General features: G+C 41.6%; 1 protein-coding gene across 1 annotated transcript in view; it reads right to left on the reverse strand.

Moving 5' to 3' along the window:
• Positions 1–1210: 1210 nt before the first annotated feature.
• Positions 1211–26845, reverse strand: part of DNAJC3 (DnaJ heat shock protein family (Hsp40) member C3) — a 90662-nt gene continuing 65027 nt past the window's right edge. Inside the window, exons 10-12 of the mRNA XM_058681699.1 lie at positions 7892–8024; positions 6898–7046; positions 1211–4958 (exon numbers count right to left, since the gene is read on the reverse strand). Of these exons, the coding sequence (XP_058537682.1) occupies positions 4801–4958; positions 6898–7046; positions 7892–8024 (440 nt within the window). The 3' untranslated portion in view covers positions 1211–4800. The remainder of the gene's footprint in view (positions 4959–6897; positions 7047–7891; positions 8025–26845) is intronic.

The raw sequence follows: 26845 nt of genomic DNA on the forward strand, positions 1-26845 counted from the left end.
GGGAAGTGTCAGGAAGGAAGGGACATGGGGGACGAAACTCGAGGTGGGAGCCGGCTGCTAGCCGGGAGGGGGAGAGGGTGACAGGGTCATGCAGGAGAGTTTGCAGACCACAGGAAGAGCTTTCGTGCTGTGGTCCTAAAATGCAGTGACGGGCTTTGCCATCCATGAACACTTCTCCAGGATTGCTCAGTACCTTTCTGCCTGCACGGCTTCCTGACAGTCCTATTTATTTTTTTATTTTTATTTTTCTGACAGTCCTATTTAAGTGTTCTGCAGCACTTGGTCTAGCAGGTAACAGCTCACGGATACCAGGACAAGTAGGATTCTCTGGGATTTGGTGCCATTTTTCTCCATTGCACAGCAGCCATAATAAACTTCCCCGGGTGTAAAGACCACATCTTACAAGGCCCTCCTTGCATGTTAGCATAACCAGAGTGGATCCAGGTGGACGAGATGCTATTTTGTTTGCACAAAAATTGTACAATTTCCACTCATGAGGTCTTAGTAACTTATAATAAAATGCATTAAATTCTCGCAAGAAGCCAAACACTGCAACAGGTGATAGAATTAATATAATCCTAAGAAAATACAGTGAAATGTTACTTGTTAGAAGAGTTATCCTTTGCTATCTTTGAAGCATCTTTCACACCGAGAAAAACCCTGAGGATCTGGGAAGAGAAAATGGATCTTCCCTTCCTCTTGTTTTCCTGCCAGCTGTCACATCTGTTGATATTTTCATGATCTTCAGACTAAGGCTGATGGCTCATAGATTGCAAAGACAGCAGGATTATTAGCAAGAATTTGGAAACTGCGCTTTTTGGGAAAGTCCTAAGTATTCTAGTCTTTTAGGATATGCAGGAGACTTGAGAAGAAAGCTATGTGGGTCTGTAGTTGGAAATCTGAGACCGCACTGCAAACCCCGTTTTACTTTAACAGAAATGTGCAAATTAAGTATAAAAGTCTTCCAACCAAGCCAATTTATTAGATTTTAACAGTATTGAAACTGAAGAACTGTCCACTTTAAGGCCTAGCTGTTCTAGGACTTTTGGGGTAAGAAGTTTTAGCTATTTCTGTTTTGTGCTCTGACTTTCCTTCGCCTCAACATGAAGGAGGAGCCCTTTGGTCACCCCGGTCACGGACTACATGTCAGGCGAAGTTGGAAGAGAGACTTCTCCAAATGACTAAAAATGAAGCAAAAGCAAGAAAATAATGATTTGACCATAAATATTTTTATTAAATGTGAAAATACATGGGCATAAAAATATTACCCATATTTGCAGACATATCTGAGACCCATTTCAATTAATTTTCAGTTTCTTTATTAAAACACTAACTTGGGATGGATTTAGTCTTGTCTCACTCAAAACCAGCTATAGCCTTATAGGAGTAATATTTTAACTTCTCAAACATCTCCAGGATCCACCTCCTCCACACTCTTTCCTTCCCCTGTAGGCAGGAGGGGCCGACCACAGACGAGTGCAACAAAACCTGTTACTTATACACAAGGCCACGCAGTGGCTAATCTGACTCTTAAATCATTCAGCAAATGAGATCATCCATTAAAAAAAAAAAAATTATCCCCACCTATTAACATCATTTGCAATTACAGCATAGACTCTAACAAAAGGAATGATCTGATTTAGAGTAAGGATGTTATTTGTGGACAAATGAGCATTTGCCTTCCTCCTTCCTTTATAAATACAGAAAAATCACTACGTTCAACGAGGCTGCGTGAACTTCTCTAGGTGCCACCGCTGACGTGTACTCTGAAAATGTCTGTAAGGCCCGTCACTGTGACCCTCTGGGCTTTAAGGCAGGTGGCTCAAACACAACCTGACCGAGGAACCACTTTTAATGGAAGTCTCTTACGCACTTTTTTCATGGTAAATGTCACAACTGCTGACCAATTTCATGCCTTTAAAGGTGTAATCTTTCACTTTCCACCATGAATAGGAAATGCTGCCAATTTCAAATTGTGATTCTATGAACTTTTTCCCTACTTGGTTATCAGCATTTTTCTCTTAAAAGAAAAAAAAAAAAAGGTAGTTTTTACATTCCATTATCAGAGTCCCCAAAAGTTCTGCTTTCATACTGATATTTAAGATACATTTTTAACATTGACTGAAGACGTTTTAAAGTTAGCATGACGTTCATCCAATTCACAGTAAACTACTGAGGTTGTCCTCCATTTTTCATTTATCCATGGAAAGAAAGCACAAACTTTCAAAACTGGGCACTAAATTATTTTATTCTCTTTTAGGACCTTTCTCGCGTTTCTAGGTTGCTGTGCTTGTTCCCGGCTGCTGTGGAAGGCAAAGTATCCACAGTGTACAGACAAGTGAGACTTCGCTTCCGGAGCTTACTGAGGAGGGAGGGAGGACCTTAATACAGCTAAGGCTTGGCACCTCTCTGGTTTTACTTTTCCAGAAAGAGCCATCATGGTGACCGGGCACCTGCGGGCCCCAGAGACAAGAGCCTAGAGAGTGGCACATGGAAGGAGCCCCAAAACAAGTGCCTTTTCAGTCTGTGCAATGACCTCACCCATCGGGCCAGCAGGAGGAGCGACTTTCCCTCGATGGCCCAGAGGACTGTCTGCCCTGACAGGCGGTGGCCTCTGGCGCCCAGCAGGGCTGGACTCGCGGGTCATTATTTTGTCACTGAGCCCTCTCTGTGGCACTGGCACATGGCACCGTAGCTTCTCTCCTCTGTTCACTGAAGACGAGCAAGTAACTGCACATTTCAGCTACGCCGACTAGACTGAATCCACGGGAAAGGTTTAGGCGCAGGAACGACGGTTACTGCAAGTAGAGAAAACGTGAGCCACCGTCCGGGCAGCTTGGACGGTCCGTGGGGTAATGGCGCCGGGGATGCATCTCCCGCGGCCCAGCCCTCCACCGTCCTGACTCCCTCGGGCTCCTTCTGGACCTCTTCTCTGAATGGAAAGGCAAGTGATTGGATATTTCCTTGTTCTGACTCTGCATGAAAATTCTTACTTCAAAAGTAGGTAGAGGCCATTGCTAGATTGCAAAACGGTCAGTGACAGACACCAAAGAACCAGACTGGAAAAAATATATTGCTGACACAGTGGAGTAATGAGATTACTAAGATTAAAGAATAAGCAAAATTGAATTTCCCTTAGAAATCATCTTCACACTGGCTTGAATTTTAAGATACTAAAAAGAAAGGAAAGCTGCAAACTGTTCCCTAATTTTCCAAATGCACTGTTTATTGGTAAGAAACAGACTTCTAAGTAGATGTAAAAAAGCACATATATGTTTTGCTTAACTCAACTATGTGATTTTTGTCTCTCAAATTTTCTTCATGTACGTTGCAGGGTGACCATGGAAGGAAACGCTCTGTGCTTGGCTGCTGTGGGCAGGACGCTTCCCACCACTAAAATTAAAATGCCTGACTTCATAAAAACAATATATTAGAGACCCATACTCGTCAAAATGCTCTGAGGCAAAAAACGAAAACCTTTCCAGAATGAAGGTAATCATTCTTATCTAAAGTAATTCTCTTAGATTTTAAATGCAGCATCAATAGTTCCATAAATATTTAATGCTCTTGATTAAAATAATACTTTTTAGGGAAAAAATTATCCAGTACACAAAGACTGAATACCTTAATTTCTTAAAAGGTAAGAAGACAGAATCCCAAGAAGAGATGCCATCTTGATGATGGAAATACAGCCAGAGCTGACTAGATTTGTAAATGTGTATTTTTCCTGGCAGGAGAACAGCAGACACATCGAGGTCTGGGCAAGGGGCGGGTCTACAGTTTAACTCCTGCCTCAACAATCCCATGTGGGAGAGACTGCAACCCCAGAGGGTTGGCCAGGCAGTCAGAGAAGCTGCCCCACCACCCTGATTACAAGTGGGGCACACGGCATTCTCTCTCTCTCTGTCAACTGAGCAACTTGACAGTTCCAAGCCAATCCTGTTACAGGAAATTCTGTTTAACTCACAACTTCAGCTATTAAAGTATTTCAATCCGCACCTCAGCTCTATTTTAGGTAACACCACTGCTGTATTACCCATTCTCCTTTAGTTAATTTGTTTCATATTAAACAAAAGGGCCCATAGATTTTTATAATCAATTCTGTTTCAGTGGTCTTCAGGGTTCTCTTGCAGGTACTGGACATAAAATGCACGCTTAATACCCATCCAAAGTCTGCACCTGGCGATGTCAGCTACCACTGGGCAGCAGGCTTTCTAAAAGGCGGGTTCCGTCCCTCCCTCAGTGCCAGCCGTGCTCACGCCAGCAGAGGTGCAAGTGCGCGTGCATTCACGAGGCTCTGTAATTGCACAGGTATCTGCAAGCAAAGGGACTGACCAAAATCTAAGCCAAGGTGTCCCTAGGACCGCACAGCTCAAAATGTTAATATTCTAAGAATACTAAAACTTAACCTGCTCTCCTGAAAACTACAGCTCCCCCTCCTCGTGCAGGCACTGATGGGCTATGCGAGGCTGTGAAGAAGAACGTCTACCGCTCCGGTGAGAAAACTATGTGAGCGCTTGCACAGGCACACCTCCCTCAGACCCTCTTCCAGAGGCTCAAACATTTACATGAGCTGCTCTGTCAGAAATAGAACGAGTCTTCGCCTCTCTGCCTTCTCAGACCCATCAACCTCCAGTCTAAAATGGGTAAGAACGGATTTTTCCTATTAAAACAACTCTTTGGTCATGGACAAACTAAGAGATTTGAATTTTTTTTTTTTTCCATTAGGATCCCGGGACAAGGTTTCTTTCTTTTTAATCTTTAAAAAAATTAAGGAAGAAGAGCAGAAAAACAGCTGGTTTAATTGAAGTGGAATTTAAATCTAAAAGGTCCGCCTGAGCTGAAGGGGTTAAACCCCTGCCATGAGTTCCAGCTTCTGTGGAAAGGGTTGCCTCCACCTCCTTGTTGGCTCTCTGCGTCCAGGGGATCTTCTCCATCATCAAATTTCTTCCTCATTTCTACAAGAAAGAAACCAGAAAATGAAGACCCAGGTATTAACTAAGGCCTGGGGAGGGGGAAGGGAGCATCACAGGATTCCTGGCTTCTCTCTTATCAAATCAGTCATGCCTGACACACAGATCCCGGCTCCCCCATTCCTGCCCAGCTCACAGGTTTGGTCTCAGGAGAAACAGCCTAGAGAAATACCGGTCACAGAAAAAGGGTTGAGGTTCAGGGCTGGAAATGGGTATTCCTTGAAATTCAGGCCCCCTGAATGTTCTCTCCTCACAAGAAGCCACCCAAGGAAATTCTCTGGAAAAAAATAATTGCAAAGAAAGAGACCTCCAAAAGTCACACGCCTATGATCAAAGAGCCACGTCACCGTCCTCACCCCAGTAACACAGCCTCAACAGCTTTCCAGGCCTCACTCTTATTTCTGTTTGGACTTAAGGTTCCCTGCTGTGCAGCACAGGAGGCTGCCCTCACTGCTGTACCTCTCAGTACCGAGGAGGGTCTCTGACGAGACAGAGACTAATGCAGGCAAACGGGAGAAAGGAATCCTGCAGGTGGCAGGAGAGCAAGTGACTACACTCAGACTAGAAAAAACTATTCATCCCTAAAATAAGAACAGGGGCTAAGAAAAAGGAACAGAACCAAAAGAACTCCTAAGCATCAAGAAAAGAACTGCATTTGTAGGTACTTTGTGACTATCGGCCCCAACTCCATTGGTTGGCTCCCTGCCATCCTTAGAGCTCAGCTCCAGGGTCGTCTCCCCACATGCCCACCACCCCCCACCCCCCGCCGAAGATTCCCAGCTCCCAGTCCATTGTGGCCCCCCCACCTGTCCACTGTGCCAGCTGAAGACAGACCATTTGAGAATGTTGCTGGCACTCGTTTGCTGAGTGAAAAGATAGACTATCCTGCTGTGCTCATTAACTCCATTTCCACCTCCCTTACAGGATTATAAATGCAAATAGAGGGCCATACAGCTTCGATTCCATAGCAGGAACAGATGTTCAAAAAAGATTTGCCAAGGAGGGCACCTGGTTGGCTTAGTCGGTTAAGCGTCCAACTTCAGCCCAGGTCATGTAGGTTCGAGCCCCATGTCAGGTTCTGTGCTGACAGTGTGGGGCCTGCTTGGATTCTCTCTCTCTCTCCCTCTCTCTCTTTTCAAAATAAATACACTTTAAAAATTAAAAAAAAAAAAATTGCCAAATGGGCATAAATCTTGAGTCCCTTCTATTTTTGATGAATTTGTCTAGCTCAAGTCATAGCTTCTACTCCTACTGACATGGAAAGGCACAAAAAAGCAATAGGTATTAGCTTAACATTAAATTCCCTCTGGAAATGTCTAAGCATTGTTCAGTATTACCTAATTTCTTCATTTTCTCTCTCGTTTTCCAGGCCATTTTAGCATATGATAAAAACATTCCAGCAACCAGTAAATCTAATGAACATTTGATTCAGGACAAGGTTCCTGGGCTAGGTATACACCTCCCACCCTCACTGCCCGCTCCCCCCCCCCCCCCCCAAGGCATTCTGGTTTCCTAATCGAGCTCCTAGAAGTTTGGTATAAAGAATTCATCAGTGATCCGGGAAGGTGGAAGGAACCTAAGACATCCCCCTCACTGGTGTAAAATCTGAGGCTCAAATAGCTCTAAGAACTTTGGCAGTAGAGCTAAGAGTCAAATCAGGCCTTCTGATTCCAAGCTTGTTGGTCTTTCCACTGAGCCAGACAGAAGGGCCCTGAGTCTGACGGGGGCAGGCATGACATCTGGACTTCTGAAACTGCCAGGCGGGGGACCCAGTGGTCCCCAGCTCCTACGGGGTGGCCCTGAGCAGCCCGCCTGTCCCCCGTGTGACCCTGTCTCCAAGTCAGCAAAGGAACGGAGCTAGAAGTCTGCGCATCGCAGACTCGGCCATTTCAGAAGAACAGAAAATGCTAAGGACAAACAATACCTGGGTCAGAGAGGACCTCTTTAGCAGCCGCTATGTCAATGAACTTTTTCTCAGCTTTTTTCTTTTCTTCTTCATTCTGGAAGTTATCCGGGTGCCACTGCAATGCTAATTTTCGGTATGCTTTAATGATTTCTTGCTTCTTGGCGTTTCTGAGAAGTATTAAAATAAATAATCATTAGTTAAAAAGTGCCCAACACACAGCCACAAAAAACTAAAAGACAGTTATGATCCCACCAGCAAGTTAGCAACCTGGTTCTTCTAATCGTGCCCATGGTGTCACAGGCTGAACACTAAATATCCAGACTGGATGATCATTAAAGCTGGTCAGGCTTCCTCAGATACTTGTTCCCTAAGATCAGAATCTCACTGGGGAGAAATTACTTTTGATCTTTGCAATGTTCCCTTTAAAAAAAAAAAAATCACACAGATGTGTTTTTAAGCTTTCTGAATTTCCAGCCTACCATGATACAAATCTTGGCATTAAAAGAGATACTCTGAGTCTGAAACCCACTTTCTATTTTGCATCTGGTTAGCTTACTTAACAAAGGTTCAACTTTTGATAAAAGATCGATGGTTCCTTCTTCAGGGAAAGTGGGTCTGACATTACCCAGCTTTTGTACATCTCCGTGTGTATAAGTTAATTCTCAAAAGTGCCACTTTATTTTTAGGCCTAGAGTTTTCTTTCCCCCTCTCTCCCTCCTGTCCTCACAAAAGCAAGCTCACTCCTACCTCCTTACCCTTCCTAAATAATCTAGGGTAGGATCTATTCATGCTACAGTGTCCTACCTTTGTCACCAACTACTAATTCCCTATCACTGCAGTACTAGTTGCTATCAAAGAAATCTGCCTGTAACCAAATAGCTTCACTATGTTAAAGATGGTTAGGTTTAATCCATGACGGAAATTACATAAGGAAAGCAATGAATCAGAGAAAAAAGGAAGAGCAATGATAAGCTTTAAAACAGTTAATGTAAATTTTAAATTAATAACTCACCTTTTTACTCCCAAAATTTTATAATAATCTCGTTTCTGTGACTGTTTCAGTAGCCTCTGTGCCTTCTCTAGACCTTCCCGAATCTGCTGATCATTTTCATTGTGTTCCTGAGCAGTTTCATAATCCTGAATAGCTGTCAAATTATGTTTAAGATAATGCTGTTAAAGGTAATGCAATTTATAACCTCTACTTATCCGGTAAGATTGATACTAAAGTCACTATCCCGACCCTTTACTCTCGTGCAATTACTGCTTAAGAGCCTAAGAAGTTATAGTAATGATTTTGTTAGCAAACTTATGAAAGGCATAGCATAATTAAGGCTGAATTTAGGTAGCTTTTTACTCCCACTCAATCACTGCTATTTGTTTACTTGCCCACCCTCCCACATTACCTTCACCACATCTTTGAGGTATTTTAATACCCATACTTTATACAAAGCAGTCTTAACCATCACTAAGATTGAAGTGATTGCTACAAAGGAAAATAAGACCATGGCAAAGAAAATCTGCACAGTCAGCTATGGGTCCACAGTTCAGAAGAATCAGAGGCTTATAAAGGGAGCCCAAGAGGAACCATCAGCAACCAGAATGTCTGTGTCACCCAGGGGTTTCAACAGGAGCTGTTACAAACCTGATGTTTTTTAAAGTATGAATCAAAGCAAAACAACACACACTGACTGTCCCAGTATGGGAAGTCATAACAATCCACATTATGTCTTTTATCTCATTTTCAAATACTTTAATATCTAGAACACAAGGCATCTGGATATGTAAGTCACCCAGAAAAGAGCCAACATAGCCAGCTTGAAACTGTTATCCTTAGAAGGAAGGGCCTGCTGGTAAGGCTGGTCCTGGCTGACCTCTCGAAAGACGGGCTGCAGGAGTGTTCCCACCACTCCCTGGTAAGAATGGCTCACCGTGCCTAAATGTCTGTACAAACAATGTGGTTTATGCTAAACATCTTCTTTCCTTCTGGGAGTCTGGAATTTGGGTAGGGGCTGGGCAGAAGGTGCCTACCTGACCAGCCTCAAATAAACACCCTGGGTGGTGGCTCTCTACCAAACTTCCCCAGTAGGCAACACTTCACACGTCTTGAGGAATTAGCTTGTCCTACAATTTCACAGAGAAAGACTCTTGGAATCCTCTACCTGGTTTCCTCTGGAATTTGCACCATATGCCTTTTCTCTTTGCTGATACTACTCTGTATCCTTTCACTAGGTTAAATGTTAGCCTGAGTACAACTGTATGCTGAGTCTCATGTGTCCTCCTACCCAATCATCAAATCTAGGAGCGGCCTTGAGAAGCTCCAATACAAGTCTTATTGTTCTCCCTGGACAGACATCTCAAATAATGGACTGCTGAATGCAAATTCTAGTTTTTATGAAAGTGCAATGCACTGTGGGAAAAGACCTCTCTCTTGATGACATGCCTGAGCATTGGTCTTGGCAACAGCTGATCCTGGAAGGGAGTAGGAAGGCCGATCATCCTTCCTTCTGACATAGTGCTGGAAGGTCAAGAGCAGCCTAATGCCCTGTCACAACAATGCCTGTGTCATTCACCTCACTTCGACTCATCCTGCAGGCATTTCATCATCTCATATCATCACAGGAACAAGGGTGAGTACAGGACAATGAGGTATTTCGAGAGACCACATTTACGTAACTTTTATGACAGTATTTTGTTATAATTATTCCGTTTTATTATTCATTAATACTGTTGTATTATTGTTTATTATCACTGTGCCTAATAAGTGAAACTTGATCATGGATATGTATGTATAGGAAAAAACAGTATATATAGGGTTCAGTACTATCTGCAGTTTTGGGCATACACTGGGGGACTTGGAAGGTATCCCCTGCATAAGGGACAGTTACTGTCATAAGCCTGCACTCCATAGAAAATGCACCCATGCTACCTTTGGCCCGTCGGGGGGTATGTTTAAATTTTTATCCTAATTCCTACCTCAGTGCATTATTGCGTATTAATATGAAACATTATTACAGTCACCCAATCCACAATGACAACATAAAATACCTTTCCAATTTAGTACACAAAACCATCATAAATAGTAGTGAGGTTAACTTTACAATTAATACCCATAGCACTTGATGCCACAATCTAGTAAGGAAATGTACTTTGAAGGAACTTAATACAAAATGTTTCAATATATGCCATTTTGCTATTAATGCAAACTCTACATTTTAAACATGTTTTAATTCTTAAATGTTCAGACTGTCTCCTTCGAAGCAGTCTTCTATCTTTTATTAAAACTTAAGGTAGGCACATTTTTCCCCATACAGAAAAAATATAAAATTATATAGGTTGTTTCCTACATTCACATGATTACAGGTAGGTAATTTAACATCACCTATAGTAAGTTTCTAATTAAAACTTCCCATGGACATTATATTTACTCCGATTCCATACTCTAAGGAGGAATCTTCAAAAAAATAAAAATAAGTAACACCCAATTATGTTTATCCCATACTGTCATTAAGCATCCGTGAAAAGCAGAATAAGCCAGAAATATTCAGGCCCTGAATAAACCGTCTATTACATATCAGCCAACTCATGTTCTATCCTCTGAATCTAAAAAATCTTCCCAAATCCTTTTTCTGCCAGTCTCCCCAGTCGATTCCTAGGGAACAAAGCAAACTAGACCAAGCTGGCAGACAGAGGAGGGCACATCCCTTCCATCCCACTCTCCCACAGAAATGACACACACAAAAATAATAGAATCATGGCAGCACCAAAAACAGCAGCAGACCAGAAATTTTCAGAAATTTCTGAAAGAAAGGTTTATTCATTATTACCATGATCCCATTTGATTCCTATGTGTAGAGAACCCCAGTGCAAGCAGAGGCCCTCACAGATGTGGGAGCCATTGTGTTTGGCCAAGGATCCTCAGTTCAGCATTCAGCAAGCAGGGGCAGCTTATGCAACCACCAGGACAGCTCGGGAGAGAACTGAGGGATGTCTGGGCGGGCTCTCCCTGTGAGTGTGCAGCCGCCACTGCTGCATTCGCCCCACCAGGGCCCAAGAATCAGCCTCTGAACCAAAGATGCGCACGTGGCGCGGCCCCCGATGTGGCTGTGGGAACCAGGAAGAGTGGCAGAACCAAGCCCACGGACACTCCAGATCTCTACAACAGACCTGGACTAAACAAGGACAAGAACTCCACCCAATAAGTAAAATGATTAATTTCCTGTTCATTTTGGCAACTGGGCCAGATGGCAAGTGCCACAGGGGAAGTCTCCCTGCGAACAGTCCCACCCACTTAAAGCCTGCTTTAAGCTCCCCAGTGCAGAAGCAGCATTTCAAAGACAGATGTGCACAGCTGCAAGACTGCCTCTTTCAGTCCTTCAGTCCACTAGCAAATCCCAAAAAACTATGTCCAGAATTTACCTGCTTCTCACCATTTCTCCAATGACCAATGTGACATATGCAGTCCACCGTTAATACACCTGAACAGCTGTTTCCGGCTTCTACCCTTATCCCCCTAAAAGTCTATTCTCAGTACAGGGACCTAGAGAGCCTCTAAAAAAGAACATCAGACCCCAATATAAATATGTCCATGGACACCAACCATCTCCTCCAGGATATCATGCAAAACAAAGTGTACAAGGCCTGCTAAAATTAGCTAATATCAGCCATGAATCCAAGATGAGAGGGGGAAGCAATAGTGAGAAAGCCCAAAAACAAAAACAAAAACTTTCTAGGAGTATGGGCTCACCCTAAAGTGACAACCTATATCCTTTGCATATTATGAGAACCATGAAACCCAAAGCCAGACAGACCTTACTCAGGAAAAGACAGAAAAAAGAGAATACGAGAAGAGAAAATAGCCCTGAGCAGCACATCTCAGAAAACCCCAGCAACTATGTGCTCTCTGAAGGTGAGGGCTCACCCTCAAGTGTAAAAGATATACCCCTTTGGTAGCAAAGGAAGTGGGCAGAGGGGCAGCAGGGCTGGCAGCTGATGACCTGGACACAGTTTGGTTCAGAGAAGCAGAGAGGGCAGAGCTATGTAGAAAGGCCATTTTAGCAGGAGGCAGAATGTCTGTGGAAACAGTGAAGCAGAGAGGACTGCAACTGCTAAGTACAGAAGGCTGCCCTGTCCCCAGCACTCCCTTATACACACACACACACACACACACACACCAAAGGACTTACCCACAAATAGCTAGGGCAGGATAATTCATTTTAATGGTACAGCATCGGGGCACCTGGGTGGCTCAGTCAGTTAAGTGCCTGACTCTTGGTTTCAGCTCAGGTCACGGTCTCACACTTCCTAGGTTCGAGGCCCATGTTGGGCTCCATGCTGATAGCTTGGAGCCTGCTTGGGATCCTCTCTCTCTCTCTCTGCCCCTCCCCTGCTCATGTGCTCTCTCTCTCTCAAAATAGATTTTTAAGAAAATGGTATAGCATCAATTCAAGGACAGCTTTTAAATAGAGACAGGAAAAGAGCACCAAGACTTACCTGATGAACACACATCAGAACAGTAGCCGAACACATGAGAATTCTGAGCAAACATGCCATGAATTTTTAGAACTTATCCAATCACCTCTTGTAAGGGTAATCACAAAGCAGAATAAGAACTCAGCAAAGAGAGAGTGAGACAAAGAGGAGACAAAAACGTGAGTAGTCAATACTCAAGAAGATCACAACTATCATAGAATTACAAATGAAATGAGAAGGAGCACCGGAAGCAGCATCATATGGAAAAAAATAAGGATCTAACAAAATGAAATGGAAATAAAGAGTTTAAGAAGACTAGAGAAAAAACAGCAGCTATACCTGACAAGCAAAGGGAATACAACCTACACATAATTAGATCTCGGAAGGAGAAAACCAAACCAGTAGAACAAAACAATTCAAATATTTTTAAAATTTTTTTAAAGTTTATTTATTATTGAGAGACAGAGAGACACAGAGTGTGAGCAGGGGAGGGATAGAGAGAGGGGGAGACACAGAATCTGAAGCAGGCTCCAGGCTCTGAGCTGTCAGCACAGAGCCCAACGCGGGGCTCAAACTCACAAACTGCGAGATCATGACCTGAGCTGAAGTCGGTCGCCTAACCAACTGAACCACCCAGGCGCCCCCAGATTAAATTTAAGACATTTTCAAGCTGTAAATTCATTTGTTATTTCAGGAAAGGGCACACTAGGTGTCAGGGCAAACTGGATGGTAACAGTAAAGAGGAAGACCTATGCTGGCTAGTCTAATTATGCATTTGAAAGATGAGGGCTCTTTGAACCTGGCCCCAGATTTTCCAGAGCAATATTCTGTGCCAGGGGACAATGGAACAATAACTTCAAGATACAGAAAAAGTGTGAGCAAAGGATTTTCTTATCTAACCAAACCATCCTTTTAAGAATAAAGATACAAACGTAAAAGAAATGAGAAAATAAATTTTCCTAGGAACCCCTCGAGGATGAACTCACCAAGGAGAAAGCTAGAGAAACCACAACCAAAGGAGGGATGAAGAAGAAAAAGAATAGAACTGGTAAGTCAAAAGGCTTAGTTCTTGGCAAAAATCAATACATATCTCTAACCTAATCAGGAAAAAGGAAAAAAATCAATACATATCTCTTTCCTAATCAGGAAAGCAGGATCAAAACCAAAAATAAGAAATAAGTGACAAATAAGATAGAAGAAATTAAAATAATGAGACTACTTTGCTAAATCTGAAAACTCAAATGAGTAACACAAACTGATCCTAAAAGAACAACTAAACAGAACAATTTCACAGAGAAATAAAGCCACAGGCTTTCCACAAAGATATGGAACTGAAAAGGAAAATTTCCAAATAATTACAAAAAACTACCCTAATTGATAGTTTGCTATAGATAAAAATCTGGGGTAAACAATAATTCTTCCTCAGAGTTTCTTGAGAATACTGAAATACTCCTTTCTGGACTTGGTAGAAGGGGATATGAGACAGGAAGCGGTGTTCACGAGCAGAATTTAGCAGTCACAGATACGTGCGTTGCTAATAGCAGACCTTCAAAGTGCTTAAAGGAAAAATGGACAATATTAAAGGGAGAGATAAGAAAGTTTGCAACCTTCACAACAGGTAATTAAAGATCTTGAAAACTCTCCTCTCTCAGCAATTGATGGGAAAACTAACAAACATTACATGCAACAACTGCAGATACACATTATTTTCAAGTTCACACAGAACAGTCAGCAAAAACAGACACCATACTGGACTAAAAGACAGGTATACATAAATTTAAAAGGAAGGAAATCACATGAAGTATGTACAGTGACCACATAAAATTAATAAGATACCACCAAACATTTCAAAATTTAAAAAAAATCCAAATAATCCATGTGTCAAAAAAGAAGGGAATTAGAATACATTTCAAACCAAATGATAATGAAAACAAAATATGAGACGTACAGCTTTAAATGCTTATATTGAAGGGTGCCTGGGTGGCTCAGTCGGTTGGGCATCTGACTTTGGCTCAGGCCATGATCTCACAGTCCGTGAGTTTGAGCCCCGCGTCAGGCTCTGTGCTGACAGCTCAGAGCCTGGAGCCTGCTTTGGATTCTGTGTCTCCCTCTCTTTCTGCTCCTCCCCTACTCATGCGCTGTCTCTCTGTCTCAAAAATAAATAAAAACATTAAAAATTTTAATGCTTATACTGAAGGAAAAAAGAAAGAGAGAGAGACCTAAAATCAGTGGCAATTCAACCACAAAAAGCCAGAAAAGCACAAAGTAAACCCAAAATAAGTCAAAGGAAGGAAACAAAGAAGAAATCAATGAAATAAAGGAAAATCATAGAAAACATTAATAAATCCCTAAAGTTGTTGCCTTTAAAAGACCAATAAATTTGGCAAAACTCAAGCTATATTAAGAAGGAAAAAAAGAATTACAAAACTATCAGTATTAGAAGTTAAAGAGGGGCGCCTAGGTGGCTCAGTGGGTTAAGCATCCGACTTCTACTCAGGTCATGATCTCATGGTTTGTGAATTCAAGCCCCACGTCAGGCTCTGTGCTGACAGCTCAGAGCCTGGAGCCTGCTTCAGATTCTGTGTCTCCCTCTCTGCCCGCTTGCGCTCATGTACACTCTCTCAAAAATAAACATTAAAAAAAAGAGGACATACGATATGGTTCTATTAATATGAAGATCTAGAATTGAAAAAACTAAATGAGGAAAATCAGGACAAGGGCTGCCTGAGCAGTGGATCGGGACTGATTGGTAAGGGACAAGAGGAAAATATAATGTTCTGCATCTTGATAGAAGTTTGCGTTTGACACTCTCTTTAACCAAAATTTTAGTCAGGCTCCTCTGAGACCTCTTTCTAAGGGCCTGATCTTGGGTTTTCCTCTTGGTTGTTATAGAATCCAGTTTGAGCAAAAATCCTGCTAAGTCAGTTTAGCTAACATCTCCCTGATTTTGGGATCTGACCAAATCTGAATTTGTATCTGATCAATTTTCTCATTCCCTACCCTGGCCTGCCATCAGCAAGAATCCAGTTGAGTCCATCTAGCAAGAATCCCCCCTTTCCATGATGTTTCCTCTTGGTAATTTTCCATCCAGTGACCCCCACGATGCTCCTTGGTTATAAATCCCCACTTGTCCTTGTTGGTGTCAGAGTTGAACCCAGTCTCCCACTCACTGCAAGACCCCACACCGCAGTAGTGGTCCCTACACCTATGGTGATTAGCCACTCCCCTTCACAAGAATAAAGCCTTCCTTAAGGTCTTTAACAAGTGTCACAAATAATTTTCTTTTTAATAGATGACATGGGTATCAGAACTCAGGATTGGTATCCCTAAGATTTGTGCATTTAATTGTATCTAAAACTACTCTCCCTCAATAAGGAATAAAAAGGAAAACAGTAAACAAATTCTAGTTAATGATATGCCAGTTGAAGTATTTGGGGAAAAGTAAACTAAAGTCTACATTGTTTGGAAATGCATCTAAAAAAGATGAACTGACAGAAAAATAGAGGGATAGGCAGATTAAATATGACAAAACATAATAAAATATTAACTTCAGAATCTAGATAGTGAGGACATGAGTGCTTACTGTAAAATTCTTTCTACTTCTCTCTGTATTTGAAATTTCTCATAATCACATGTAAGGGGGAATGTTTCCCTGCTTTGAGGCTGTCCTAATAAAGACAATGGAAATCATAAATTTTCTACCACCTTGTTTTCTACATACTCATTCTTAAGACAACGACCTTATCCAAGAACTCTTATAATATAGTGTCATCATGTAAGAAAACAGTGAGCTATTTCTGATATTATTAAAGTCAAACTCCATGCATGTAACTACTTCCTACAGTAGACTGCATTCCAACATTAGACTGAGGGCAAGCTTAACCATTACATTTTAGGCTGATTTAAATAGTGTAGAGGTTTAATTCTGTACACTGGGACTTCCTCTAGGAAGTCCAAAACATGGACATAACATGGCCTGCACACTAACTGAAGCTATATATCAATGTGCTCTATACATAGGTGTTGAATTTTTCACTTGGAAAAGAGATAGTGTCAACAGTAAAATACAAAGAGAGAATTTCAGTTTGTCAGACTATGAAATTCTAAATCCTGCACTATAATTTCTCTATCAATAGTCAGGAGATCTCACCAACTGTATTTAAGCCCTGGAGTAGACAGACATAAATATAGGCCTTGTTCCATGTACTTAGTCTGTCTCTATTGTAACATGATAAATAGTTGGGTTTGTTTTTATTTCTCTTAAAGAAGTCACTTCAATATTTGAGGTCACACAAAAACCTATCAAATGTCTTTCTTCCCCCATCCAAACTTCCCCTCTGTCCAGTCAGATGTGCCTGTCACCACTGGAAAAGCAAAGGACCCTATCATTCTCCTGCCCCTGGACTTCTGTTCCAGCTACATCTCCCACACCTGGTGTCTGTCCCAATTTTTTTCCTTAATATTTTTTCCAATACTTTAAGCTTTTGATCATTTGGAAATTAGCTTGTAACGTATCTTTTTCTGCCGCATAATGCTGCTGAACTACTGTAAATATTTATATTTCTCCATCTCCTATTAAGCTCATGGATTCCTTGGTATTTCCTAGAGGAAGTCCCAGTGTTGCCAAGATACAAGTGGTACCATGTTTTGCCCAGTAATATATGATATGCAAATGTGCTAAATCTAAGCTGATTGGTAAATGTGCTAATCCCCACAGAGCAGGGAGCTTCGTACTCTCCCCTGTAACCATGCACTTTTATTTTTTTCAGTAATCTCTATACCCAACGTGGGGCTCAAACTCATGACCCTAAAAGCAAGAGTTGGAGGCTCTACCAAATGAGCCAGCCAGGCGCCCCTGAAACCATGCACTTTTAAAAAGAAAAGAAGGGGCTATGGCTAAGCAGTCTGTATGTAAATAAAAATGGAGGCCAGACTTACAGTTCATGAATTTATAACCAAAGGACTTAAGCAATCCACATATACAGCATCTTACACTAGTTGTCTTTGCAAAGGACTAAGCCATTTTCTAGGCTAACAACCTGCTTCTAACTCCTTAGGTGAAGCTAAGGGAAATGCACCTATTTCAAGACGTGGAAGGTTCAAAAATACCTGCTTTCAAGATTCTGACTACGTGGGCCCATAGTTATATGACTAGCATCATCAGAACAGATGACCCGTGAACATTGTCAAGGTTAGGGCACTGACCCCCCCTAGACAAAAGAAAATCTGTATATAGTTGTTGATTCCCCAAAAACTTAACTAATAGTAGCCAGTGCTGACCGGAAGCCTCACCCATAACATGAACAGTGGATTAACACAGATTTTGTATATATATTATACGTTGTATTGTTACAATAAGGTAAGCTAAAGAACAAAATTTAAATCCTAGGAAAGAAAAAATACATTTACACTACTGTACTGTATTTATCAAAATAAATGTACATGTAAGTGAACCCATGCAGTTCAAACCCATGTTGTTCAAGGGTCAACTGTATACAAGCAGCTTCCAACGCTAACTTTAGGTATGATCTTAAATACAACCAATCTCTTCCCTTCCTTCTCCCCATATATTAGGAGCCAGGGAATCTGGCCAATGACCTCAAAAAAAAAGCAGCAGCCATGACAAATATGATCCACTCTCAGTCCTTCCTGACTCAGGATGAGCCCTGTAGCTCTATACCTGCCCCCAACACTGCCTAACATGTAAGTGGTGGCACAGGCACTTGCTTATATCATGAGGAATAGAAATCTATCCGTGTTTTATGTAAATATCCTAAAATTAGCCACTGTTCCTCAAATACTACTGTACTGGGGGGCATAAGAGCACTGAAGCAAGGAGGTGGTATAAATCTTGAACACAGAATATTTTTGTGGAAGATGGTGAGCCTAGAGAGTGTCATGAGATAGTGTCCCAGGATAAGCAAGAGGACACAAGAATCTGCACACAGGACATCAAAGACAAACTTTATCTATTTTACAATTTTGCCCAGACCAGCTCTTTATCTAGAAAAAGTACTACTCGGCTCCTTTTCTTAGAATTTTGGATATCCATAGTAATACCAGAACACCTGTGTCAAATGGAATTAATGCAGCAGTCACAGATTGGACCTAGAAGCTAGGCATCCCATACAACTGTTTATAGAGAGAAGTCAATGCAAGGTCCAAACAACTGTCCTGAAAATGAATATAATGGAAACAATGTACCAAAAAACATAGGAGGAGTGTTCTGGAGTCTGAGAAGTCTCTTGGAGTTGGGGCTTTCCTGGTCTTTGGGGTGAGGGTAACAAGATGACCTGGAACTGTGGCTTCTGCCAGTGATCCTCTCCCCGTCTGATGGTAGAGAAGGTGGAGAAACACCATGGGCAAGAACGAGGTCCCCAGTGTAGGAAAGTCTTTGGCTTGGGGTTACAGAATACTTGCCCTGGCACCTAGCCAGCACGCTGTGAGGAAGCCCAGGCCACATGCAGAAGGTACAGGCAGGTGCTCTAGCCACCAGCCCCAGCTAAGGCCTCTGCCAACAGCCAGCATCAACCTCAAGCCACGTGACTAGATAAGGCTTCAGATAACTCCAACCACTATCTTTGGAGTTTTCCAGCTGAGGCCACAAACTGTCCTGTCATTTCGTGTGGTTGCACAACAATGTGAACGTACTCGTACCTTAAAAACAGCTAAAGATGCTGGAGACAGCAGGAGTAAGAGAACCCTAGGCTTGCCTCATCCCACAAATACAACTACATAACTATGAAGTCATCCTCAATACCCCCAAAATCCATCTGAAGACAGGAAAAACAAACTCCACAACTAAGAGTGGAGAAGAGGCCACCTCAAAAGAGGCAGGAAGTGCAAAGACACTCTTTGGGAGAAAAACAGATTGTGGCCACTGTGGTGGGGACAGTGCTGGAGTCATAGAGAAGGGCAAGAGACAGAATACCACACAGAGGAGCACGCAGGGAAAATAAATCACCATAGCAATTGGCTAGGAAAGTGAGAGGACCCGAATTTTGCAGGTTCTTACAACCAGCGGGGCTTACAGCCTGGAATTTTAGGGTCAGCGTGATTGGCTCTGGGAGAACTTAGAGCACATTGTACTGCTCTTGGAGAAAAGGCTGGGCAAATAGCCCGCGGACATACAGCATGGAAACAGCAATTGGAAGAGCACCAGGGGCACACAGTGGGAGGTTAGCTGCTCATTTCAGAGTGTGTCCCCGAGAAACAGCATTCAAACATAGGCCCCCTCTGGGAACAAAGGAACCGGTCAGCACCATTTCCCTGCCCTGCCCCTGAGCATAAGCACAGAGCCCGGACGCTCACTACCTAACTTGCTTACACCAAGCTCCCCTTCCCCCCACGCACCAGAAGAACTGCCCTTCCCAGTCAGGCCCACTTCAGTCCCAGTGTGACTGGCACCCTCCCCCAGACAAGCCCAAACCCCTTCTGACACCTCATCTCCCCATCCAGGAGTTTTCCAAGGCCTCAGTTCCAGTGGCAGCGACAACACGTCACATTTCACAAGCCGACCAGAGCACAACTAGTTAGAACTCACCACGTTCAGGCCAGGGATCAAGCAATGTCCACAACAGGCAAAGAAAGGCTCTGGAGATGAAGGATAAAGCCTGAAGGATAAAGCAGCAGGGGCACAAGAGCAGAGCACACGCAGTACACACTGGAGACGCTCCTGGAAGAGCCAGGCCTTGGGGAACAGGGGACACTACAGAGCACTACGGGACCTCTTCTTCATAAAGCCATCACCCTCAAGAACAGGAGATAGTTGCCTTTCCTAGCACACAGAAGCAGGCACAGACACTTAGACACAATGACAAGATAGAAGAATTAGTCCCAAATGAAAGAATAGGACAAGGCCATTGCCAGAGATCTAAAGCAAAACGGATACAAGTAACATGCCTGGTGGAGGGAGACTTTAAGGATAATCACTGGACTTGGGAAAAGAGTGGAGAACATGAGTGAAACAACAGAGATAAAGAATAACATAGCAGAGATAAAGGGCTCAATAAATTAAATGAGAAACACACTTGATGAAATGAACAGCAGGCTGGAAGAAGCAGAGGAATGAACTAATGACCTAGAAGACAAGAACGGAAAGTGATCTAGTTGAACACAAAAGAGAGTAAAAAGAATTATGCAAAATGAGAACAGACCCAGGGAACTCATGACTCCATCAAATGTAGTGACACAAACATAATAACATTCAGGGGTACCGGGGTGGCTCAGTTGGTTAAGCGTCCGACTCTGGATTTTGGCTCAAGTCATGACCTCACAGTTTGTGAGATCGACCCCACATCAGGCTCTGTGCTGACAACTCAGAGCCTGGAGTCTGCTTCAGATTCTGTCTCCATCTCTCTCTGCCCCTCCCCCACTTGTGTTCTGTCTCTGTGTCTCTCAAAAATAAACAAACATTGGGGCTCCTCGGTGGCTCAGTCGGTTAAGCGTCTGACTTTGGCTCAGGTCATGATTTCACAGTTCGTGGGTTCAAGCCCAGCGTCAGGCTCTATACTGACAGCTCAGAGTCTGGAGCCTGCTTCGGATTCTGTGTCTCCCTCTCTCTCTCTGCCCCTCCCCACTCATGCTCTGTCTCTCTCAAAAATAAACATTTAAAAAATTTTTAAATAAACATTAAAATATTAAAAAATAAAAAGCTTCTGCACAGCAAAAGGAAACAATCAACAAAACTAAAAGGCAACCTACAAAATTGGAGACGATATCTGTAAATGACATATCTAATAGAGGGTACAGAAAGAACTTGTAAAACTCAACACCCAAAAAACAAATCATCCAATTTAAAAATGGACAAGGGGCCAGGATGGCAGAGCAGCATGGAAGGTTTTTTCTTGCCTCTCTTGTCCCTGAAATGCAGCTAAGATCGACACCAAAACATCTTGTACACCTAGAACACTGAATTGAGGATTAACACAGCAATCTGCACAATGTGAACCACAGAACTCAGCAAGTACATAGTGCAGAGAGGTTAACTGGGGGAGGGAGAAGCCATGGAGGGTAAGGAGCTATTTTTGTTTGTGTCGAGAGGACAGAGACAGGGAGGAGAGTACAGGAAAAGCACTTCCCCTGAGAGCAGCTGAGGAGAAAGAGAAAAAGTGGAAATACCCGCAAGTGACTGAACAAGAAAGGGAGAAAGGAAAGGGTTTAAATAACATTGACTCTATAGGGAGTGCAGAGTCTGAAACCCTGCAGCTCAATATCTGGCAGAGCTCTGGTGGGAAGGACGAATCCCCAGGAGAGAGAATGAGGTCTGAGAGGTCCTTGGGCCACAGGGGGAGAGGTGGTTCCCCTGCTGGGAGGACACTGGGTAGAGGCTGTGCAGCCTCGCCACAGGCAAAGGTCCCAGCAGACCCTGGACAACAGCCACGTTCACTGGTGTTGGAAGAAGGACATTAAGGGCGAAACCTGGTGCCAGATGCATGTTGTGATTTACCATAATCCCTGAAACCCTGCTGCTACACGATCACGTGAACTTTTTCTGGGTTTTTTCTGGGGTGGGCCAAAACCCAGTTGCAGTCTTGGGGCATCTGCAGCAGCGCAGTCACCCCAACGTTCCTGGGGGTGGGCCGGCACCCAGCCATTGCTCAGTAAGACCCTCCCCCAGAGGCATACATGTCTACACACGCCACAACGATCCACCCCAGTAATTAAGCAGCACCATCTAGTGGAAAACAAAGTGTTACACCAAGCCCTGTCCAACTGGGCTAACTGCTCTAGAGGAACACAAGTCTCTCCGCCTGCTTAGTTTATGGACTCTAAAGTGCTTCGTAGTTTGACTTCTAGCGGAAACTGGATATAATTTCAATTGTATTTCATTCTGTTCACTGGTCCATGTATCCAATTTATTTTCCCTTTTCCTTTTCTTATTCTTGAATACAGAAAGATAAATCTATTTTTATTTTGTTTTATAAAAAATATTTAATTTTTCTACTGTATTTATTTTTGTAAATTTTTTAAATTCTACTTTATTTTCATCATTTCATTCTATTTTATTGTATTCATTTTTTATATTTTCAAATGTTTTCCTTTTTTTTTCTTCTTTCCCTTTTTTCTCTATTCTATCAAGGTTCTTAAAACAACCAGATGAAAACACACATAGGATCTAGCATCCTTTATTTGATTTTTTTGTGTGTTGTTTTCAATTTTTTAATTTTAATTTTTTTACTTTACTAATTATTTTCCTTCCTTCAAAACGACAACACGAAGGAATTCACCCCAAAAGAAAGAACAGGAAGAAATGACAGCCAGGGACTTAACACAGATACAAGCATGATGTCTGAACCAGAATTTAGAATCACGATAATAAAAATACTAGCTGGGGTGGAAACAAGCATAGAATTCCTTTTTTCAGAAATAAAAGAAGTAAAATCCAGTCAGGTCAAAATTTAAAAATGCCATAACTGAGATACAATCTGAAATAGGTGCCACAGTGGCAAAGATGGATGAAGCAGAGCAGGAATTCAGCAATACAGAGGACAAAGTTATGGACAAACTGATAAAGCAGAAGACAAGAGGGACACTAAGGCAAAAGCACACGATTTAAGAATTAGAAAATTCAGTGACTCATTAAAAAGGAATAACATCCGAATCATAGGGGTCCCATAAGATGAAGAGAGAGAAAAAGGGGTAGAAGGTTTATGTGAGCAAATCATAGTGGAAAACTTTCCTAACCAAGGAACAACACAGACATCAAAATCCAGGAAGCACAGAAAACTCCCATTAGACTCAACAAAAACTGACCATCAGCAGGGACTATCATAGTCAAATTCACAAAATATTCAGGCAAGGAAAGAATCATGAAAGCAGCAAGGGAAAAAAAAGCCCTTAACCTATGAGGGAAGACAGATCAGGTTTGCAGCAGACCCATCCACAGAAACATGGCAGGCTAGAAAGGAGAGGCAGGATATATTCAATGTGCTGAATTAGAAAAATATGCAGCCAAGAATTCCTTATCCAACAAAGCTGTCACTCAAAATAGAAGGAAAGATAAAAAGTTTCCCAGACAAACAAAAACTAGTGGAGTTCATGACCACTAAACCAGCCCTGAAATTTTAAGGTGGACTCTGTGAGAAAAGATAAAAAAAAAAAACAGAAACAAAAACAAAAAAGTCCAAAAGCAATAAAGACTAGAAAGGACCAGAGAACACAACCAGAAACTCCAACTCTACAGGCAACATTATGGCAATAAATTTGTATCTTTAAGTACTCACTCTACATGTCAATGGACTAAATGCCCCAATCAAAAGACACAGGGTAACAGAATGGATAAGAAAATAAGATCCATCTACATGCTGTTTACAAGAGACCCATTTTACACCTAAGGACACCCTCAGATTGAACAAAAGGGGATGGAGAACCATATCCTGCTAATAGTCACCAAAAGAAAGCCAGAGTATCCATACTTACATCAAACAACTAGATTTTTTAAAATAAAGACTGTAATAAGAGATGAAGAAGGGAAATGTATCATAATTAAGGGGTCTATCCACCAAGAAGACTTAACAATTGTAAACATTTATGCTCCAAACGTGGAGCACCCAAATACATAAATCAATTAATAACAAACATACAGAAACTCATGGATAGTAATACCACAATAGTAGGGAACTTCAACACCCCACTTACAACAATGGACAGATCATGTAACAGAAAATCAACAAGGAAACAATGGCTTTGAACAACACACTGGACCAGATGGATATTCAGAACATTTCATCCTAAAGCAGAATACACACTCTTCTAGAGTACACATGGAACATTCTCCAGAGCCGATCACATACTGGGACACAAATCAGCCCTCAAGAAGTACAAAAAGATTGAGATCATACCATGCATATTTTCAGACCACAACACTATGAAACTCGAAATCAACCACAGGAAAAAATTTGGAAAGACAATAAATACTTGGAGACTAAAGAACATCCTACTAAAGAATAAATGGGCTAACCAAGAAGTAAAAGAGGAAATTAAAAAGTACATGGAAGCCAATGAAAATGGTAACACCACAGTCCAAAACCTCTGGAATGCAGCAAAAGTGGTCGTATGAGGGAAGTATATAGCAATCCAGGCCTTCCTAAAGAAGGAAGAAAGGTCTCAGATACACAACCTAACCTTTCACGTTAAAGAGTTGGAAAAAGAACAGCAAAAAAAAAAAAAAAAAAAAAAAAAAAAAAAAAAAAAAAAACAACAACAAAAAGAACAGATCAATGAAACCAGGAGCTGGTTCTTTGAAATAATTAACAAAATTTATAAACTCCTAGCCAGTTTGATCAAAAAGAAAAGGGAAAGGACCCAAATAAATAAAATCAAGAATGAAAGAGGAGAGATCACAACCAACACTGTGGAAATACAAACAAAAATAAGAGAATATTATCAGCAATTATATGCCAAAAAATTGGGCAAGCTGGAAGAAATGGACAAATTCCTAGAAACATATAAACTACCAAAACTGAAAGAAATAGAAAATTTGAACAGACCCCTAACCAGTAATCGAAAATCTCCTGAAAAACAAGAGTCCAGGGCTGGATGGCTTTCTAGGGGAATTCTACCAAACATTTAAAGAGGAGTTAATATCTATTCTTTTGAAGCTGTTCCAAAAATAGAAATGGAAGGAAAACTTCCAAACTCATTCTATGAAGCCAGCATTACCGTGATTCCAAACCAGACAAGGACCCCACTGAAAAGAACTACAGACCAATTTCCCTAATGAACATGGATGCAAAATTCCTCAACAAGATACTAACCAACTGGATCCAACAATACATTAAAAGAATTATTCACCACAACCAAGTGGGATTTATACCTGGGATATAGGGTTGGTTCAATATCTGCAACTCAATCAGTGTGGTACATCACATCAATAAAAGAAAGAAGAAGAACCACGTGAACCTCTCAATAGAGTCAGAGAAAGCATTTAACAAAATACAGCATCCTTTCTTGATTAAAAAAAAAAAAACCCTCAAGAAAGTAGGGATAGAAGGATCATATCTCAAGATCATAAAAGCCATATATGAAAGACCAACTGCTAATATCATCCTCAATGGGGAAGCTTTTCTCCTAAGGCCGGGAACACAACAGGGATGCCCACTCTCACCACTGTTACTCAACACAGTATTGGAAGCCCTAGTCTCATAAGTCAGACAACACAAAGGAAAAAATGGCATCCAAGTCAGCAAGGAGAGGGTCAAACTTTCAGTCTTCGCAGACACCATGATACTCTATATGGAAAACCCTAAAGATTCCACCAAAAAACTGCTGGAACTGATCCATGAATTCAGCAAAGTCTCAGGATATAAAATCAATGCACAGAAATCAGCTGCATTCCTATACAGCAACAATGTAGCAACAGAAACAGAAATCAAGCAATTGATCCCATTTACAACTGCACCAAAAACCATAACCTAGGAATAAACCTAACCAAACAGGTAAAAATCCATACACTGACAACTATAGAAAGCTTATGAAAGAAACTGAAGAAGACACACACACAAAAAAAGGAAAAATATTCCATGCTCATGGATTGGAAGAACAAATATTATTGTTAAAATATCAATACTACCCAAAGCAATCTACATATTCAATGAAATCCCTATCAAAATAACACCAGCATTCTTCACAGAGCTAGAACAAACAATCCTAAAATTTGTATGGAACCAGAAAAGATCCCAAATAGCCAAAGCAAACCTGAAAAAGAAAACCAAAGCTGGATGCATCACAATCCCAGACTTCAAGATGTATTACAAAGCTGTAATCATCAAGACAGTATGGTACTGGTACAAAAACAGACACTCAGATCAATGGAACAGAATAGAGAATCCAGAAATGGACCCACAAATGTATGGCCAACCAATCCTTGACAAAGCGGAAAAGAATATCCAATGGATTAAAGACAGTCTCTTCAACAAGTGGTGCTGGGAAAACTGCACAGCGACATGCAGAAAAATGAAGCTGGACCACTTTCTTACACCATACTTAAAAATAAACTCAAAATGGATGAAAGACCTCAATGTAAGACAGGAAGCCATCAAAACCCTCGAGGAGAAAGCAGGCAAAAACCTCTTTGATCTTGGCCGCAGTAACTTCTTACTCAACACGTCACCGGAGGCAAGAGAAACAAAAGCAAAAATGAACTATTGGGACCTCATCAAAATAAAAAGCTTCTGCACAGCAAAGGAAACATTCAGCAAAACTGAAGGCAACCAACAGAATGGGAGAAGATATACACAAATGACATATCAGATAAAGGGTTAGTATTCGAAATCTATAAATAACTTTTCAAACTCAACATCCAATAAACATAATCCAGTGAAGAAATGGGCAAAAGACATGAATAGACACTTTTCCAAAGAAGACATCCAGATGGCTAACAGATACATGAAAAGATGCTCAACATCACTCATCATCAGGGAAATACAAATCAAAACCACAATGAAATACCACCTCACACCTGTCAGAATGGCTAACATTAACAACTCAAGCAACA

The sequence above is a fragment of the Neofelis nebulosa genome, chromosome 1, assembly GCF_028018385.1.
Source record: "Neofelis nebulosa isolate mNeoNeb1 chromosome 1, mNeoNeb1.pri, whole genome shotgun sequence".
NCBI lineage: Eukaryota > Metazoa > Chordata > Mammalia > Carnivora > Felidae > Neofelis > Neofelis nebulosa.